This window comes from Mauremys mutica, chromosome 3 (assembly GCF_020497125.1).
Source record: "Mauremys mutica isolate MM-2020 ecotype Southern chromosome 3, ASM2049712v1, whole genome shotgun sequence".
Taxonomy (NCBI): domain Eukaryota; kingdom Metazoa; phylum Chordata; order Testudines; family Geoemydidae; genus Mauremys; species Mauremys mutica.
The window spans coordinates 156543675-156560312 of record NC_059074.1 but is presented as its reverse complement, the minus strand read 5'-3'; the positions used below and the strand labels follow the sequence as shown (position 1 = coordinate 156560312).

Sequence of the window (16638 nt, the reverse complement as noted above, 5' to 3'; positions counted from 1 at the left end):
GGGTGGCAGGTCGTACCATGGCCGGTTTGCCCACTGACAGCACAGCCCGCACCGGCGGTGCCGGGGGCCGGAGGCTCGGTGCCTCTGATAGCTCTATGAGCTCCCTCGCCTTCGAGAACGTCTCGGGCGTGGACGGGAGAGGCAGCTCGACCACGGTTTGCACCGGGGAGCGCGGGGGTACCGGAGTCGACGGCCCAGCCGGTGCCGGAGTCGACGGTACCGCGCACGGGCCGTGCGCTGTCGAGGTCGGCGCCGAAGGCGCCGCTACTGGCTGCTGGACCAGTGGTCTCGACGTAGCAGTCTCTACAGTTTTGGACTTCGGCTTCCGTTTCCCAGATGGTGAATGGGAGCGGTGCCGGGGCTTCGGTGCCGGCTGCTTTTTAACAGTCTCGGTACCGAACCGGCCGGGGACCGCTGGAGCGCTCCCCGCACCGAGGACGACGGCGGAGCTGAAGGAGTCGGCACCGCAGGGGTAAGCGCCGATTCCATGAGGAGCTGCCATAATCTAATGTCCCGCTCCTTTTTCAAGCTCGTTCGCGGCTTGAACGACCTGCAAATGAGGCACTTATCTGGTCGATGGCCCTCGCCGAGACAACGAAGACAGGAGTCGTGAGGGTCCCCAACTGGCATGTGCCGCTGGCAAGCCGCACAGGGCTTGAATCCCGGTGTCTTGGGCATACGCCCGCACCGGACGGGAAAAGAGGGGCTAAGCCCCCCTACTTCCCCCTAATCTATCTAATGTCTACTCAACTAACTAATTTTAACAACTAACTATATACATTAAAGACACAAGTAGAACCAAGGTGAGCTAGGTAAGTGGAGGACGACAAGCACTCCACAGTTCCAACTGGCCGTCACGGGCGGGAAGAAGGAACTGAGGAGCGGACGGGCCGGCTGGGGTATATAACTAGCGCTATAGCGGCGCCACTCCAGGGGGCGCCCAGCCGGCCCGCCGGCGTTGCTAGGCTAAAAATGTTCCGAAGAGCCGTGCACGCGCGGCGCGCACACCTACATGGAATGCATAGGAGCAATCACTCGAAGAAGAACAACTGTTCAGGGCACATAAGCACAGTACTGACTTTGTAGTAAACAAATAAAACATCAAATTTACATAATCAAACTACAGCTGCTGTGCATTAGCATGTAATAGATCCAGACTGCGTCTCTGTCTTAGGTTCTTACTTATAGAGGACAGGAGTACTAATGGAAGCTGTATCTTCAGTCCTGAGATGATAAAGTGGTGAAGGAAGTTCTGTATTATTCACTCTGTAGTGCTACTTTTGGATAGTTAAGGAGCTGTGTTCACAGAATACAATGTAAATCATGCCCACTCCTTAGCCACAAGGATGTTAGTTATGAAATAGGGTAGGGGGAATGCTCTTAAGGAAATTCTCAGAAACACTGAACATCCTACCACACTTCCCCATAGCACCATCCATATGGCATAAAATGCTCAACAAATGTTATTCAGTAGCCAATAGAGAGGGTAATTTAACTCATTGTTTGGGTAATTCTTCTATCCAAACTCTATTTCACGCTGATGTTTAACCCAAGATTACTTTTGTGCTGAATTGCATACATTAGGGTCCAGAGTCTGAGCAGGCCTCCTGAAGGGCCAATCCTAACGTTCTAACCCACTTTTCCTTAGTCCACTTTACTCTGGAAAATTCCCATTTGTTTAATAGATTTTGCTGGAAAGTTGCCTGAGTAAAAACTGAGTAAGGGAGTCTCAGGATTTAGCTTCAATTGCACGAATGGGATTTACAAGCACCACTATTTTGAATGGGTAAATCCATTATTTGCACACGTGGCTTTTGCTCATGCAAATACTTATTTTGCATGTGCAAAACCAAGTTAATGAATGTTGAGGGGCACAATTAATAATAAACACAATAAATGGGAATTAATTATTTGGATCTAGAATCTAAAATTTTATTGACATTTCTGTTTAAGTAAAGTGTATGAACATCTATCTTGGAATAGCAGAAGTTATATACAGAAGCTTTACTTTTCTTAAATTTTCAGAGGGTGGGAGAAAACAAAGGCACTGAATTTATCTATCTTTTGCTTACAGTGAGCCAATCTCTCTCTCTATAGATTGTCATAGGTAGGATCTGAACTCAGCCCTCCATGGTAGAATGCACTTACACAGCACTTTAAACCCTTTGGCTCCCCTAATTTACAAATGAGCTTGCTCTACATTTTAAGAAAAGATCTAGATGCAAATGTATGGCTCATCATAATTTCCTGGGAAAGGGCTTTGTTGCACTGCCTAGGAAGAAGGGAGAGTACAGAAAGTGTTAATATTGTAACTGTGTCCAGTAACACCCAAGAAGTGTTTATGCCAGATTATCAACTTCATACCTATGATTGTGGCTGACTGGGTTGTTTTGATGAGAGGGAGGGTGCTGTCATAAGCCTCTTTGGGAACATAGACTGATCGGTCTTTGAGCTTATTCTTCTTCAAAATCCTATGCAATTCATTCAGCACTCCTACCCACTTGCTCTTTTCATTCTCACTGTCTGCTAGAATCAGGATCGAACACTTATTACTGGATGCGGAGAGCTGGGAAGCTGTAACCTGAAAAAGTTTTAAATGGATATGTTTAAGAAACAAAGGAAAAGAGGCTTCAACATTAGTTATTGAAACAAGTCCCTGGTTATCAATATCCTCTTCATTAGTTGCTGACTTGAGCTGTATTGAATCAACTGAAGAACTGGGTTTCTGCATCAGAAATCCATGCAAAAATAATCTAGTGAAGGTGATTGAACCAAGAAAACTTCATTTTAAGTGGATTTGTTGTTAGTGATATAATTCAGAGATTTCCACTTTAAATTATTTAGGGTATGTATGTCTTAAGGCAGTTTTATAAATGAAAAACATGCTTACCAAGTATTTCTGAAAGACTATTCTGTACTTGGTACACACCTACAATTCTTGTTAACATTAATGTAATGGGAACTATGCATGAGCAACCCAGACCTGTGAAACTTTTCAAATACCTGGACCACTTGATTACATGTAAAAGTGAAAAACCATCTCTGACTTGAAACTGCACTCAGTATCAAACTCAACCTTTTAAGGAATTTAACTTCTTTAATGCCAGTGGCTGTTAATCCAGCAGTCTAATTCTAAATTATATTCAAATATTCACTATTATTTGAGGGTTTTTTTCCATGCTTTGACATGCTTTCTATAACTGTTTCCCTTTAGAACAAATCCTAGTGTCACTCACTAGACTGAATGAGCGAAAGTTCTGGAAGATCTTTTCTAAAAAGTATTTTATGATTCACTCTACCTAAATTACTAAAAAGTCAAGCCTGAGAATATCACTGACCTCATAGAAGTATGGAGTTGCTAGTTTATTGCAAGAGACTATAACTTGAAGAGACATTGGGGAAGACAAAAGTGTGAGAGGAGAGATCTCAGATAAGCAAAGTATATTGTATTTCTTTTTTATTTATTTCTGTCTGGGGTAGGGTCAGCTGAAGACTTGCATTTGACATGCTCAGTTTTAATTGGGCTGTTTGTAATGGATTTAGAGTAGCAGTTGTTGATGTTACTTTGTGAACTGCTGGAGAATAAAGTAGGAAAAGCCCTAAGGAAAAGTCTCCACAGAGAAGCACACTTTTGTTTGGAGTTTTTCTCCCCCCAAGGAAGTGGGTTTGTTCAGGAGACAATGCCTGTGTGTAGTCTACTGTGATTCCTTGTGAATAACTGAATCTAACTGGGCTACAGTTGACTTTTTTACCCTAATCTAGCTCATTTCATTTATTTTTTCTTCTATTTTCTGGTAACACTTTCTTTTTTGTATTGAATAAGAGCACAAATAAGAGTATTGAATAAAAGAATCTGAACAGCCTCAAAGAGAAATATACTTATTTCATTCCTCTAAATTCCTAGTAACTGCAAAGTTTAATCCAAATGATACTCACGTAGTTATGAGAGTGTGAATGGCAAATGTGAGAAGGACCCTGTAACTTGTAATCTATCTTTACTGTGTTTTTCATGTTCTTTTTCAGTTGCTATGTACATGCTTTCTAAGAAGGACTCTCTGAAATTAGGCCAGGAACCATGACATAACAAGGGGGATACTGAACACGTGGTATTGAAAACTGAACAATAAAAAGGAACTATTTTACTACTAGGAAGCAAGAAAAAAAAAAGGAAGGAGAGGAAAAATGCAATGCTTCTGTTAAATATATTCTCAAGTGAGGGAAAAATTGGATTTTGACAAAGTCAGCCCCATGACAAAGGGTAAGGAAGTAAAGCCTTACGGCACCATGGAGTACAGCACAAACCACAACGAAGGACAGAGAATGGGGCACAGAGAAAGGGCAGACAGTAATGCTGGGTTTCAGTACTTAGAAACGGAGACTGTACAGTGTTCAGACATGACCCTGAATCTTGCAAGGTTTGTTGCCTTCTGCATCCCACTGTAGGTGACATCACATCCCAGGTGGACCAGCTGCTGGTAGAAATTGAAGCTAGTAGTCTTGGTCCATGTTGGAACCAATGACACAGGTGGAAGCAGATTGTATCTCCTGATGTTCAGGTTTGAGGATTTAAGTAATAGGATGAAGTAACAGAATGTAAGAGAAATATTCTCTGAAATACTGCCAGTGGCATGATCAAGGCCAAGTCATTCAGTGGCAGATTAGGAATCTAAGCATCTTGCTGACACTTTAGCTCTGTGAGACACTGGGGATTTTAAAATAATCAATAGAACTATACAATGGAATGGGCTACACTGGACAAAATACTGGTTGGTCCAATAAAAGATCTTACCTCACCCACTGAATCTCTTTAATATCCAGGGACTAAAACAGCTACAACACTGCAAACAACATACTGGTTGATAGGGATGTGAGTTTGGGTGAGAGTTTTAATTTGTAAAGAGATGGCCAGAGACAGAGACCAGCACGAAAAGAGGAAGCAATTTAAATAAAACAGAAAAGATTATTAGGTAATGACAAATATTAAAGTGAAGAAGAAGTGGGCTAAATATCCAGTCAGTCTGACGATGGCCACACTAGCAAAGGGTCAAGTTCTGCAGTCTTTTACTAACCAAAATTCTCATTAAAGTCAACAGGAGTTTTGCTCAGTGAAGGAATGCAGAATTTGGCTCAAAGTTTTAACTGCCTGTAATATACAATACAAATTAAAACATTATATAAAATAGAAAGAGTAAAGGAATATGCACATAGATGAGAATTCAGGACCAGGACCATGATTAAAATGGACTGAATATCAGGAGAGACTAAATACAGAATCATAGATAGAGGACCAACCCCCACTCAGATCATTGACCCATTTAGTCTAATCCCATGCATTTTACAGGACCACTCACTACAGTATTTCCACTAGCACTAAGGAATCTAAACTGTTTAGAATTCAGAGACTGAGTAGAAAACAGCTGGAGAGGAGTAAGGCACTCATCCAATCCTGAAGTGATCTCTGCATAGATGCAGACTTCAACAGGACTCCATATGGGTGTGGGGGTCTTACCACTGGGAGGTCACTGCAGGCTCCGGATCTAAAAAGGAAGATTATAAAGGAAAAAGGGGGCACAATCATTATGCCCTGAAATTAAAGACAAGAAAGGGAGCACACTTTTTAATATATGAATCAGACTTGAATTGCTTGATTAGAAGGAGCCACGAAGCTGAGGAGGTAGATGGATTCTAACAAGTTTGGGAAAAGGCATAACTAGCAGTAATGGGAGATTGCAGCTCCTGGTCGTGGAGTGAAAAGTATACATCTAGCAAAATGTCTCTTGCCATGGCATGGGACTGCTTCCTTCCATACTATGCAAAAGGGGAAATCAGAAAGGAAGAAATTCATTATTTGGTTTTGAATTACAGAAAAGACTTAATTCAGTATACGTACAGTAAATGGGACAGAATGTGAGCATGTCATCTGTTAGCACTTGGAGGACGCAAAAGAAATGGAAGGGTAGATGCTGAGTTTCAGCAAGAGATGTACTTTTACATCCGAATCTGGGATGAAATCCTGGGACCACTGAAGTCAATGGGAATTTTGCCATTGACTTCAATGGGCCCAGGATTTCACTCCTGATCTTCCCTATAGTTCTGGATCCAGTGTTGTGGTTCGGGCTTCTCTTTTGTTCCAGCACAATGAACAAAAGAAGAAGAGAAAAAGCATGGAATAAAATGGAATGGGATAACAGAGCAACAATTAGGAAGTTAATAAGAGGGGAATCAGACAGGCATCAAGGATAAAACAATGCATTGTCGAAGTTTGTGGGAACCATCTAGTAAAAAAAGGGTAAGAATATAAGAAAAAAAGTGAATGAAGGTAAAATCCTACTTTCAGATCTACAATCCATATATTTTGTGTGTATTTTGCACTCCATTCCTATCCATTGACATGAATGGGAGTTTGTAGGGATCAAGCCCATATATTCAACAGAGAAATGCACATATACAATAAATGTATGCATTACGGTTCAAGGAATAATATGAAATACAGATGTGGGGGAAGATTAAGGTCAGAAAATTTAACTGTAGAAGATCATTGCAGAACTAAAGAATAACAAAAAGAAAAGAGACTTCAAGAGGATTAACAAAAATAAGAGATCAGTGAAGGGGAGACCATAGATCCTCTAAAAGGTACCAAAAGTAGTTTTACCATGAGAATGCAGTGCAAGTATATTCTTGAAATGTTACTTAGATTGTAAATCTCTTTGGGGCAGGGACCATCTTCTTCTTTTCTTTTATAGTGCCTAGCACTCTCGGGTCCTGGTCTATGTATGGCTCAGGTTCCCAGGCACTACGGCAATACAAATAATGAATAATAATTCTATGCACCACTGCTACCGTGGTGGAGCTAGATCAGTGTTAGCAATGGAGAGAAATGTTCAAAAATGAAGGGCAGTGTGTGGCTCAATCCCATTGCACCATGCTAACAAAGCTGCGCCTAGACCAATCGGGTTTAAACACACATACTTACTCTAAAGATACAGGGGATATCTTTTCGATTTGCATGGATGACATCAGAGGCCAAGACAGAACTCACTGAGAATTCTTCATCCCTTAGAGAGACAACAAATATCATTTAGAAGGGAGTAAGAGTCTGACGTTTCACTTGTGCTTGCACAGTAAACGTAGAGCTATTATCTTAAACACACAATAATGTAGCACCCAGATCTAATTTTTGAAATAGTTTGATTTTCCATCCTCCAGTCAGTATCAGCAGAAATAACTTACAAGTGTGTTGTAACCAATTTTTGACTATACAAATGTTCACAGAGATAAATCTACTCAGCTGTTCTGCATTAGGTTTCTACTTAGGTTAAAAAAAGCCAACAAAAAAACAAATTTCTCCCCTTCCCGTAACCCTGGACTCTTGGTGTCAGAACAAACTCTTGGGTATAGAGATATAAGAACACACTGGGTATTTGTACAGCAATGCATACACTGGGTATTTGTACAGCAAAAGAGACAAAACTTCAGCTACAGCCAGGAATCACTATCAGTTGTTATAACCACATTTGGTTAATAAGAACAACAACAAAAGGTTTATTTAGCTCCCTGGCTGAGACCTTGTGTGGTAAGTTTTATACTAGAACAAATTTTTATGATGTCTCAACTAGAAGTTTTCAATAGCAATGAAGTTTACTGGAAAACAAGCTTCAGTTTAAAATATTGCTCAGGGATACCGAACCTTCCTGGAGGTAACCTTCATTCCAAGGAACTCAAAGTGAAGAATTTGCTGTCTATGGTTTTCCACAGAAAACCCCACTCAGCACTAAACAGCTTACCTCATGTCAATAACCTGACTCACTACCACGCTGGGCTGGGATGCTTTTCCTTCTGCTATATCATACAGGAAGAGTTTGAAATCACAGACCACAGCGAGCGCTCTCTGCCAACCTTTCTTTACTCCAGCTGGTTTAGGAACCTATAGTCAAATAAATAGCACTGATCAGCTTTTCATTAATTTGTGTTTTCAAAAGAGCATAATGTAAGTATTGGGTCTGTCAGTGACAATGAAGAGTAGCATCAGTAATAGAAGAAGCGTACAGTGAAAGAAATGAGAGCCAGCTCAGCATCCTGTCCAAGTGTCAGATGTGAACGCTATACTATATTACAGAAAACCTGTAATGCCATGGTTCTGGCCCTATCTCACCCTTCTACACCCATAAACTCAGAACAAAGGAACAGAGGGATTGATACAAGAAGAAACAGAATCTTGTACCTCTCTAGTTCACCTGCTGGAATCCAGCCCGATAGATAGTGAGGTAACATTTGACAGCTGTTGGGTGATCTCAGTACAATGCCCACGCACCTTAGAAGAAACCACCACCACAGCTGGCACTAGTCGCAATAGAAGGGCCCAAAGATTGACTGGACTTGTAGACTGAACTAGCCTCTTACTCTATAAGCAGTCCCTCCAAGACAGGTTCAAAATACATTGGCACAGCAGAATGAGAGGAGCTTGGTTGCCACTACCAATGCTATAACTGTGCTGTGAATAATTACCAGAGGTCTGCAGTCTCCAAGGCTGTAACTTTAAAACAGAACAATGTACAATAAAACAATTCAGAGCTAGACTTTAATTTCCTGACAGATCGTGACAACAGCAAAGTTAACACCAAGCTACCCATTCCAGTTTCCTGATACTTACTCGGACATGACCTTCATATGCAGTTCCTATGCCTTTCTGTGGATCTATCCCCAGAGGGCCTTTGGTCTGTTCAGGAGGGATTGGGCACACTGCTGGGGCCTTGTCTGCACAGGTCACATGGCATGAGAATCCACATACTTATCAGGGGAGAAAAAAGGTGGTTAATGTTTCATATAAAAATCTCCTTTCTTTTGTAATGTGAAAGCTGTGGTAATAATACATGGAAAGCAGATTCTCCTGCTATTGAAGTGTACTCCATTGCCAATAACTAAATTATTTCAATAAAATTTGGTATACTGAAAGAGGGGAAAGTAAAGTTACTCATAGGAGCAGTAAATATATGGCCTTGAAAAGCCAGATTCTGATATGAATTCAAACTTCTTCAAAGTTCAGAGTGCCCGGTTCCAACACTCAGGTTTGGGATATAAGGGGGAAAGAGGTGTCAGTTGCGAAGTTAGGACTGAGGCACTTGCAGACTTCAGATCTATTATTTTGGTGTAAAATTGAGGTTGAGTGTCAGCTTGCTTCTCATTTTCCCCAACATCAGGCTGTTGTCAGCACATCTGACTACCACCGTGTTTCCTTGCTGCCATTTTAAATCTAGAATAAATTACTAAACTGTCTTCAACTATCAACCATAATATTCTAAATATTTCACACCATGCCATTTCCCCAGTTACACAGTTTACTGTAGAATCCTCTGTGTGAGATGCCCAGGATGCTTAGCCCACACTGTTACAGGTTGCAAGATGAAGAACACAACACATGAGTTAAACATTATGTCTTCCATAATGTTAGCAGGATTTGGGTCCAGTTTCTTACTGTAACTTCTGTGATATTGTTATAAATATACATCACATATTACATTTAAATAAAAGTCACTATAACCAAATTATCCTCCTTAATATATCTTTCCCATCTCATAGTAAACTGGATTGGCTTCATTCTTTTATTCTGCCATCTTATATCTCCTCTGGCAATTCTACCTTAATGTGTTTTAGAAATGACTAGCTGTTATTTTTCCAATCTATCCTGCAGACAGAAAACTATATAGGGCTGCAGGGCCAGTCTAAGATTTTATTGCCATGTTAATAGTTTAAAAAACATGGCTAGGCTTTTTGCAAAATAGCTGTGCTCTTTTTATCTTCCTATTTGCTTTGTTACTTTGGTAGTTCAGACACTTGCACAAGTGTTTATACATTTTGCAGTAACTGTTATTCCTGCAAACAATACATTTTTATGGCTCTCGGTGTCTTTGATGCTAGTATATGATATAGTCCCAAAAGAAATAAGAATATACTCCTGACCAAACTACAACTGTTATTTCCCGTATATGTTCACCCTCCCTAGGGTTTGCACTAGAAGTCATATTCTTTGATCTTTGCATGGGGCTAAGGTTCAATCAGAATGTCCTCATTGCTTTCACAGAGACTGAAGGAACACAAGGAAAACTGGGTTAAAAGATTTCTACGGCCTGACATTACTTCACCACTGCAGTGAAGGTTATAGTATTTAATAAGGGCACGATCTTTCAGGGTATTTAGTTCATGGTCCTGTTTGACCATTGAAAAGACAACTATCTCATGCATTACCTAGAAGTCTCGAATTAGTCAATGTCACTGTTCTTTTGGACGAGGAGGAATATTAATAAGCCGCTTTTTCCTGCTATTTCAAATGTCTGAAGAGAATTAGCATTTGGGCTTAACTGTATCTAGCTTGTTCACAGCCCAAAGAGTAACTTTTTTGAAAGTGTGGTACAAATTCTATTTAATCATTCTGAAGGCATTTTTCAGATGCACACATACCAAGCAGAGTCATACAAAGATATTTCTAGAACCCAAATCAAATATTATTTAAAAAACATTTAAAACTGAAATTCTTATAAAGAAAAAAATGGAAGCAACAAAGGATAAACCTGAACTGATCCACAAGTCAAAATGCACATTAGTATAAGATGTTTACAGAATCTAGGTAGCCATTATTATTATTATTAATGTACTAATTCTGTGCTTGGTGCTATACAGACAAAGAAAGAATCAACGTCCCTTCTTCTGACGACTTTGCAATCTTTATACTACCATTCTACTAAATCACCTCTGAACTGGCTTGTTGGAATAAACCTTTTTCTGGGAAAAGGAATGCTTTTATTATCTCATCTGTCCATAGAAACTAATAATCAATCATATATTATACTGTGTACAAGTTTTATGCCTCAGTTTTCATGATATTCAGAGTATTTTCAGTGGTTTTCAAACTTTTTGTATTGGTGACCTGTTTCACACAGCAAGCCTCTGAGTGAGACCTCTTTATAAATTAAAAACAGGGGAGGGGGGATAATTTAATGGGGGCTCAAGACTGTCAGCCCAATGGAGCTGACAGCTCGCGACTCCCATGTAACCATCTTGCAACCCACTGAGGGGTCACGATACCCAGTTTGAGAACCCCAATTTAACTGGAGCCCAGTCAGCATTATTTCAACATAACAACACTGCTTGTGTAGTTTGCATAAAGACTCTAGGCACTTCAGTTCCCATTTACTCTTGTCATACTCACCTTCACAAGTGCAGCCCTGTCTTATTAAACCAACCATCAGAGATGTGCACTGATTGCATTTTGTAGGGGTATTAAAAGATTTCACTACAAACTGGTGGGCCTTAGGCTGTGAAACAAATGGATACAGATGTTAATTTCTGGTAACATTTTTCACAAAGAACAATTATTTTTTCACAGACATACCATAGATAAAAGAGCATACATGTGGTCTCAAAAGCTCAGCTTGTGTTTATTAAAAACAAGAGCTGTGTACATGACTCCTGGGCTGAAAATTTACCTTGCAGCCCTTATCGGGTCTTAAAACAGCTCAATTTTTATGGATTGCTGCTATCACCCTCTGTAAACTAACTACTGAAACTTGGACCATGTCCCAGCATGTGAGTTTGCAGCCACTGTTGAAAGGATGGCTGTCAAGGTCAGTAGTCTATAAATTGTCCCCTGTTGCAATAGTATCCTGCAGAAGTTGCAGGCAAACATTTTTTTTTTTAAATGCTGGTCATAGACGCTTTATGTTAAGGGTAGTGGGCCTGAGCTGGAAGAGGAAAGTTATATGTGGGTGGGTCACTATAGTTTCAAATTCTGACTTAAATACTTGAATGGGTGATATAGTTCAGTTTTACAGTGCTAGGCCTGGGTGGTTTCATAACATCAATGGTAAAATATTTAAGGTAGGAGACAACATAAGGCTGATTTTGAAGGGAGTTCCCTTCTCCGGGACTCCTGAGAACATGCACTGTCTGAACCAATGTATATACTCCTTTCCTCCTCAGGGTGAACATGCTGCCACAAAGATAGCAGAGACAAATGACTGTGTCTGTGTGATGAGTCTGTTTTGATTCATAAAAAGGTTCTCCATGATGCCCAGGAAGCTGCCTCACATATTTCCTGTAGATAGATTATTCCCACTCTGCCCAGGAAGAGAGTCTCCTCTAGAGGAGTAGATTGTGGTGGGAAAGGGAACGGAACGTTTTCCTACTGTACATTTCCCAAATGCAAAATATCACCACCCATCTGTGTAATGTCTAGGATTTGAGAGAGAGGGACCTTTGTTGAATATTTTTTGATGGCTAGGAATATTATAGTTTAGCTAGCTGTTTAAGATATTTACCAATTAAAGACTCTGACTGCATCCATCTTTATGACACAGCCTGTTTGGTTCATATGCGGAGAGTTTTCTGACTACAGACTGAAACTGATGAGAAAATAAGAAAGCTTGTGGATGAGTCTAATGTAAGATGACCCTTTAGGCAGCTCCAAGGACAGAAGACCTCTTATTATTTAGTGCAATGATGAACTGCGCACAAAAACAGGCTAATTTTCCAGTAAAAAAAGCTTGTTTCACAAGATTTCATAGGTTCAAAAAGTTTTTGTTAAGAAACTTAAAACTGGCACTTGAATACAGGAATGAAGTAACAGTCTCCTAGCAGGAGCTTTGGTAAATCTTGTTGCTATATTGTGGTTACCTCTGTTTCCCATCTGTGTATAAAACGCTGACATAGCCACTGGACGAAACATGCATTTCTTTTCTCTAATATTTCCATATGGGTAAACTTCCATCAACCATTCAGAAATACAACTAACAGAGATAGGGTAACATTTTCAAATGGGACTTAGGACCCTAAGTCATTCAGCCACTTTTGAAAATTTTACTCTGTGAGTCTTTTGTTTCAAAATTGTCCACAGAAACTCTTCTATCCTTGCTTGAATACATGAAACTATTCAGCTAAGGGTGAAATTAATTCCACTGGCTGGCATAAAGTCCAAATATAGAGTCTCTGTGCAAGTGGAGTGCAGGAAAGTTGGAGAACTGGAATTCATCAGAGTCAGAGTGGGGACTGACTGTGCCACCGTGTGCTGGTCACAAAAGATACTGAGATTCCTGGATCTGCATAGTCAAATCCGTATCTCCTCCGCTCTCAGCTTGCTCAAATAAGGAGGTTCTATGTTGGGCCTACATTGGTCAGTGAAGTCAGTTTCGTAGCATGCAGGGGGTATCTAAGCACCCCAGCACAGCTATTCAGTCAACAACCCCTCAGCACAGTCCCTATGCAGTGGTTAAGTGGTAGGGAGCTTCTTGCACTATCATTCCTTACCAGTAGTTAATTTTATCCCCAAATCTTCATCTTTCAGTCACTTCCAGCAGAAGCTGAAAGCTTCTCATGCTGAGTGTCAAAGACACAGCAAGGGAGAATCTTCCCCTCAATTCTCTCTGGCATTTATTTTCCTCCATTATCTTCTAGCTCCATAATCTCCCTCTGTTCTTTTTAAATGGCCCAAGTTGGCACTTTTGCTGTGACCAGATATGCAGAGCAAACGATCAACTCCATGTACTCTTGCATTAGGCAATCAACTCCAATCTTTTGCATCTTGTTGTCCAGGGACTGGGGCCTTGAGTCTCCCAAACAGCAAGGAGTTTAATTTAACACAAACCACCTAGACAACTCTGATAAAAAAATTCTGATAAACAAGTTTCCTGAAGCCACTGTTTAGGAATGAAATGTTTCCCCCTTCTGTACAGAATTTTTGAAGGTGTGACTGAGTACCTTTGGTGCAGAGAGTCCTGATCCAATATATGCTGTCCTCATGGCTGGTGTATGAACCGAGCGTGGAGGATGATCTGTAACCTGAACACAACAACCCCACAAAAAGTAGTGAGAGGCATCAAAGGCACATTATCAAAAGATGCTTGACTAAAACAGAAAGGCCAAAAAAACCAACAGAAAAGCAACCAAAATGGGGGACACGGACTAATATAGGAAAAAAATCAGCAAAAATAAAATCTTAAGACTCACAGCAGAAAATGTCAAGAAAATGGTCTGCTACGTTAATAAAGAAAAGACTTATTCATTTAGTGTGGTTTAAAACTGCCTGGTCTGTACTGAAAGAATCAGTCCTAATTTCCAACTTTAAATTTCCCCTCTTCAAAAATCTACATTCTAACAAGATACAGGCCACATTATTATAGTTATTTAATACTTTGCCCTAATATGGTTGTGAAAGTGATTCAGAATGAGTTATTAAACAAGACTACAGTATAATGTAATTTTTAGCACAGACTTTTTAAATATATACCATGACTAAAGAGGAGTTATTAGAAGAGACAGTGTGCACTTAACAATTCATTCCCTGCGTACTCCCCAATCAGATGTATTCCGGGTGAAATTTAACTTGCTCTAAAGTGGAAATTCCCTGCGGTGCAGAGAACTCATGTTTAAAAGCTTAAAATGGTGCATAGTCCTTGCCTGGGGCCTCTGCATGTGACTGAATTTCAGCCTAAACAGAAGGACAAACTCTGTTTGCAGCAGTCATTTCTGTACAGAACAAATTCTTAGTTCGTAAGTAAAACGTCAAAGCATCAGCACTGAGATTACCTCAATTGGTTCAATGTCACTAGCTGTGGAAGGAGATCTAGATCTTGAATGGAGGTGAGACTTGATATCTTCATCCCGTGAAGGAGTATTAGACAATGTAAAGTTCTCAACTGAATCAATCTATGGAAACATGACAGGGAAAAACAATTTAAAAAATCACTTTTAATAATTCACTGTTCTTCTCAAACTAAGATATGGAAACAGCAGAGTTCCTATGAGAGAACAACACAATTACAATGTTAAACATTTTTGTAAGGGATATACAACTAAAAGAATTAAATGTCCTTGTATGTGAGTATTTGCAGACTTCAGCTGCACTATTCACATACTTAAAGATAAGCATGTTCCTAAGCATTTGCAAGTTCAGGACCTTAATGAGTTCTTGACGAGGCTGACTATGCAGCCCTTTCAAAGGCCAAATTAGGATATTTTCAAACACTACTCTTTTTGGTCCTACTCCTATAATGGGATTTGCTTGTGTGGGCTCTATACATTTGAAATCCCATTAACAGCAGTGGGATGCTGCAAAGATACAGGGAATCTGAGTGCAGGACAGGGGCTCTAAATGGAAAGAAGAGCTGAATGTTTAAAAATGGAAAATCAGCTGAAAAGGAAAATGCAACTTTTCTAAAGAAACATGTTTTAGACAAAGATGGATGAAAAGTTTGCAATAAAGTACATACTAGAATATTTCCCTTTTGATGATTCTTCAGGTTCTCATTATTCACAGTATTTTGAAAAACAATACAACAATTTTATCTGTTACTGCAAACACTTCTAAATTATATGAAAAAAATCCTTTGCCAAGTAAATTTAGCAACTTACTACAAAATTGCTAAATACTATGTTTAACAACCAGAGGAAAAAGATAGAGCAAACTACAAATTTCCTTTGCTAAGGAAATCACTGTTTATACAGAAATGGCTGTTATTTGAGGACGTAGGTGTATATCATTTGAACTGAAGGAAAGTGAAGCCATCCTGAGTATAGATGCAGCTAGTGCAGGAGGGCTTTTTTATCCTTAATATTGTATGAGCTACCGACACTCAATCCTAACTGAGCTACCTAGGTTTTCTAAGGAGATGATTCTACTGCCACAGGGCACAGAGGCAAGACTATATCCCTCTATTGTGTAGTATTGGACCTTAGTCAATTTACCTGAAAATCCTGGACAGAAGCAAGTCCTCACTGAAAAACAAAGGTTACTGAGCTGTACCCAGAGTTAGTTGAGATGGCGCTGCATATTCACACTTACGGGTACTGCACCACCTTGAGGTCCTTGCAGTAGAACCGTCTTCTAGCAGTGTCAGCTAGAGCGCTCTTGTGCCACCAAGGGTCAGGGGTTGAGTGCCCTCCCCACCTCAGTTTCTTCCACTGCAAAGCCAGAGACCCGGAAAACAAGGACTCTGACAAAGAGGGGAAGGCAGGTAGCAAGTGTGAATATGCAGAGCCATTTCAAAGAACTCTGATTACTGGTAAGTAACCTTCATTTCTTCTTCAAGTGGCTCTGCATATTCTCACTTATGAGACAGACTAATAAGCAGTGCTGAAACAAACCTGCAGGCAGGAACAGAGGCCTACTTGAATAGAGACTGAAGCACCGTCTTGCCGAATCCTACGTCGGTCCTAGAAACCAAGTCCAAAGCATTGTGCTTGGTGAAAGTATGCACCAAAATCCCAGGTTGCAGATTTTAACAACTGGCCCCTGCCTAAGACAGGTGAAGGACGTAGCCACAGCTCTAGTGGAATGTACCTGAATTGCAGCAGGTACAGGGACTTTTGTTTTTGTATAGCATTCAGCGATGTATTGTTTAATCCACCAAGAAATAGTCTGGGAAGAAACCATATGTCTCATGTGGCTTTTGGCATAAGGCACAAACAATCTGAAAGATTTATGAAAACTTTTAGTCCTCTCCAGGTAATAGGTGAGGACCTTTCTGGCATCCAAAGCATGTATGACAGATTCTCCTTTATTAGTGTGCGGCGTAGGGGAAAAAACTGGCATTGTCTGACTGATATGAAAATCAGACACCACCGTATGTAAATGTTGTGACAAATACACAA

The 16638-nt window shown here is 40.3% G+C and overlaps 1 protein-coding gene across 3 annotated transcripts in view; it reads right to left on the bottom strand.

Annotated features, from left to right (window-relative positions):
- Positions 1-16638, bottom strand: part of CDC42BPA (CDC42 binding protein kinase alpha) — a 352910-nt gene that overhangs the window by 37177 nt on the left and 299095 nt on the right. For all 3 annotated transcript variants that reach the window (XM_045009047.1, XM_045009045.1, XM_045009046.1), the window contains 7 exons: positions 14575-14694; positions 13747-13827; positions 11204-11309; positions 8651-8787; positions 7785-7924; positions 6974-7055; positions 2365-2581 (listed from right to left, as the gene is read on the bottom strand). In XM_045009047.1, coding sequence (XP_044864982.1) covers positions 2365-2581; positions 6974-7055; positions 7785-7924; positions 8651-8787; positions 11204-11309; positions 13747-13827; positions 14575-14694 — 883 coding nt within the window. The remainder of the gene's footprint in view (positions 1-2364; positions 2582-6973; positions 7056-7784; positions 7925-8650; positions 8788-11203; positions 11310-13746; positions 13828-14574; positions 14695-16638) is intronic.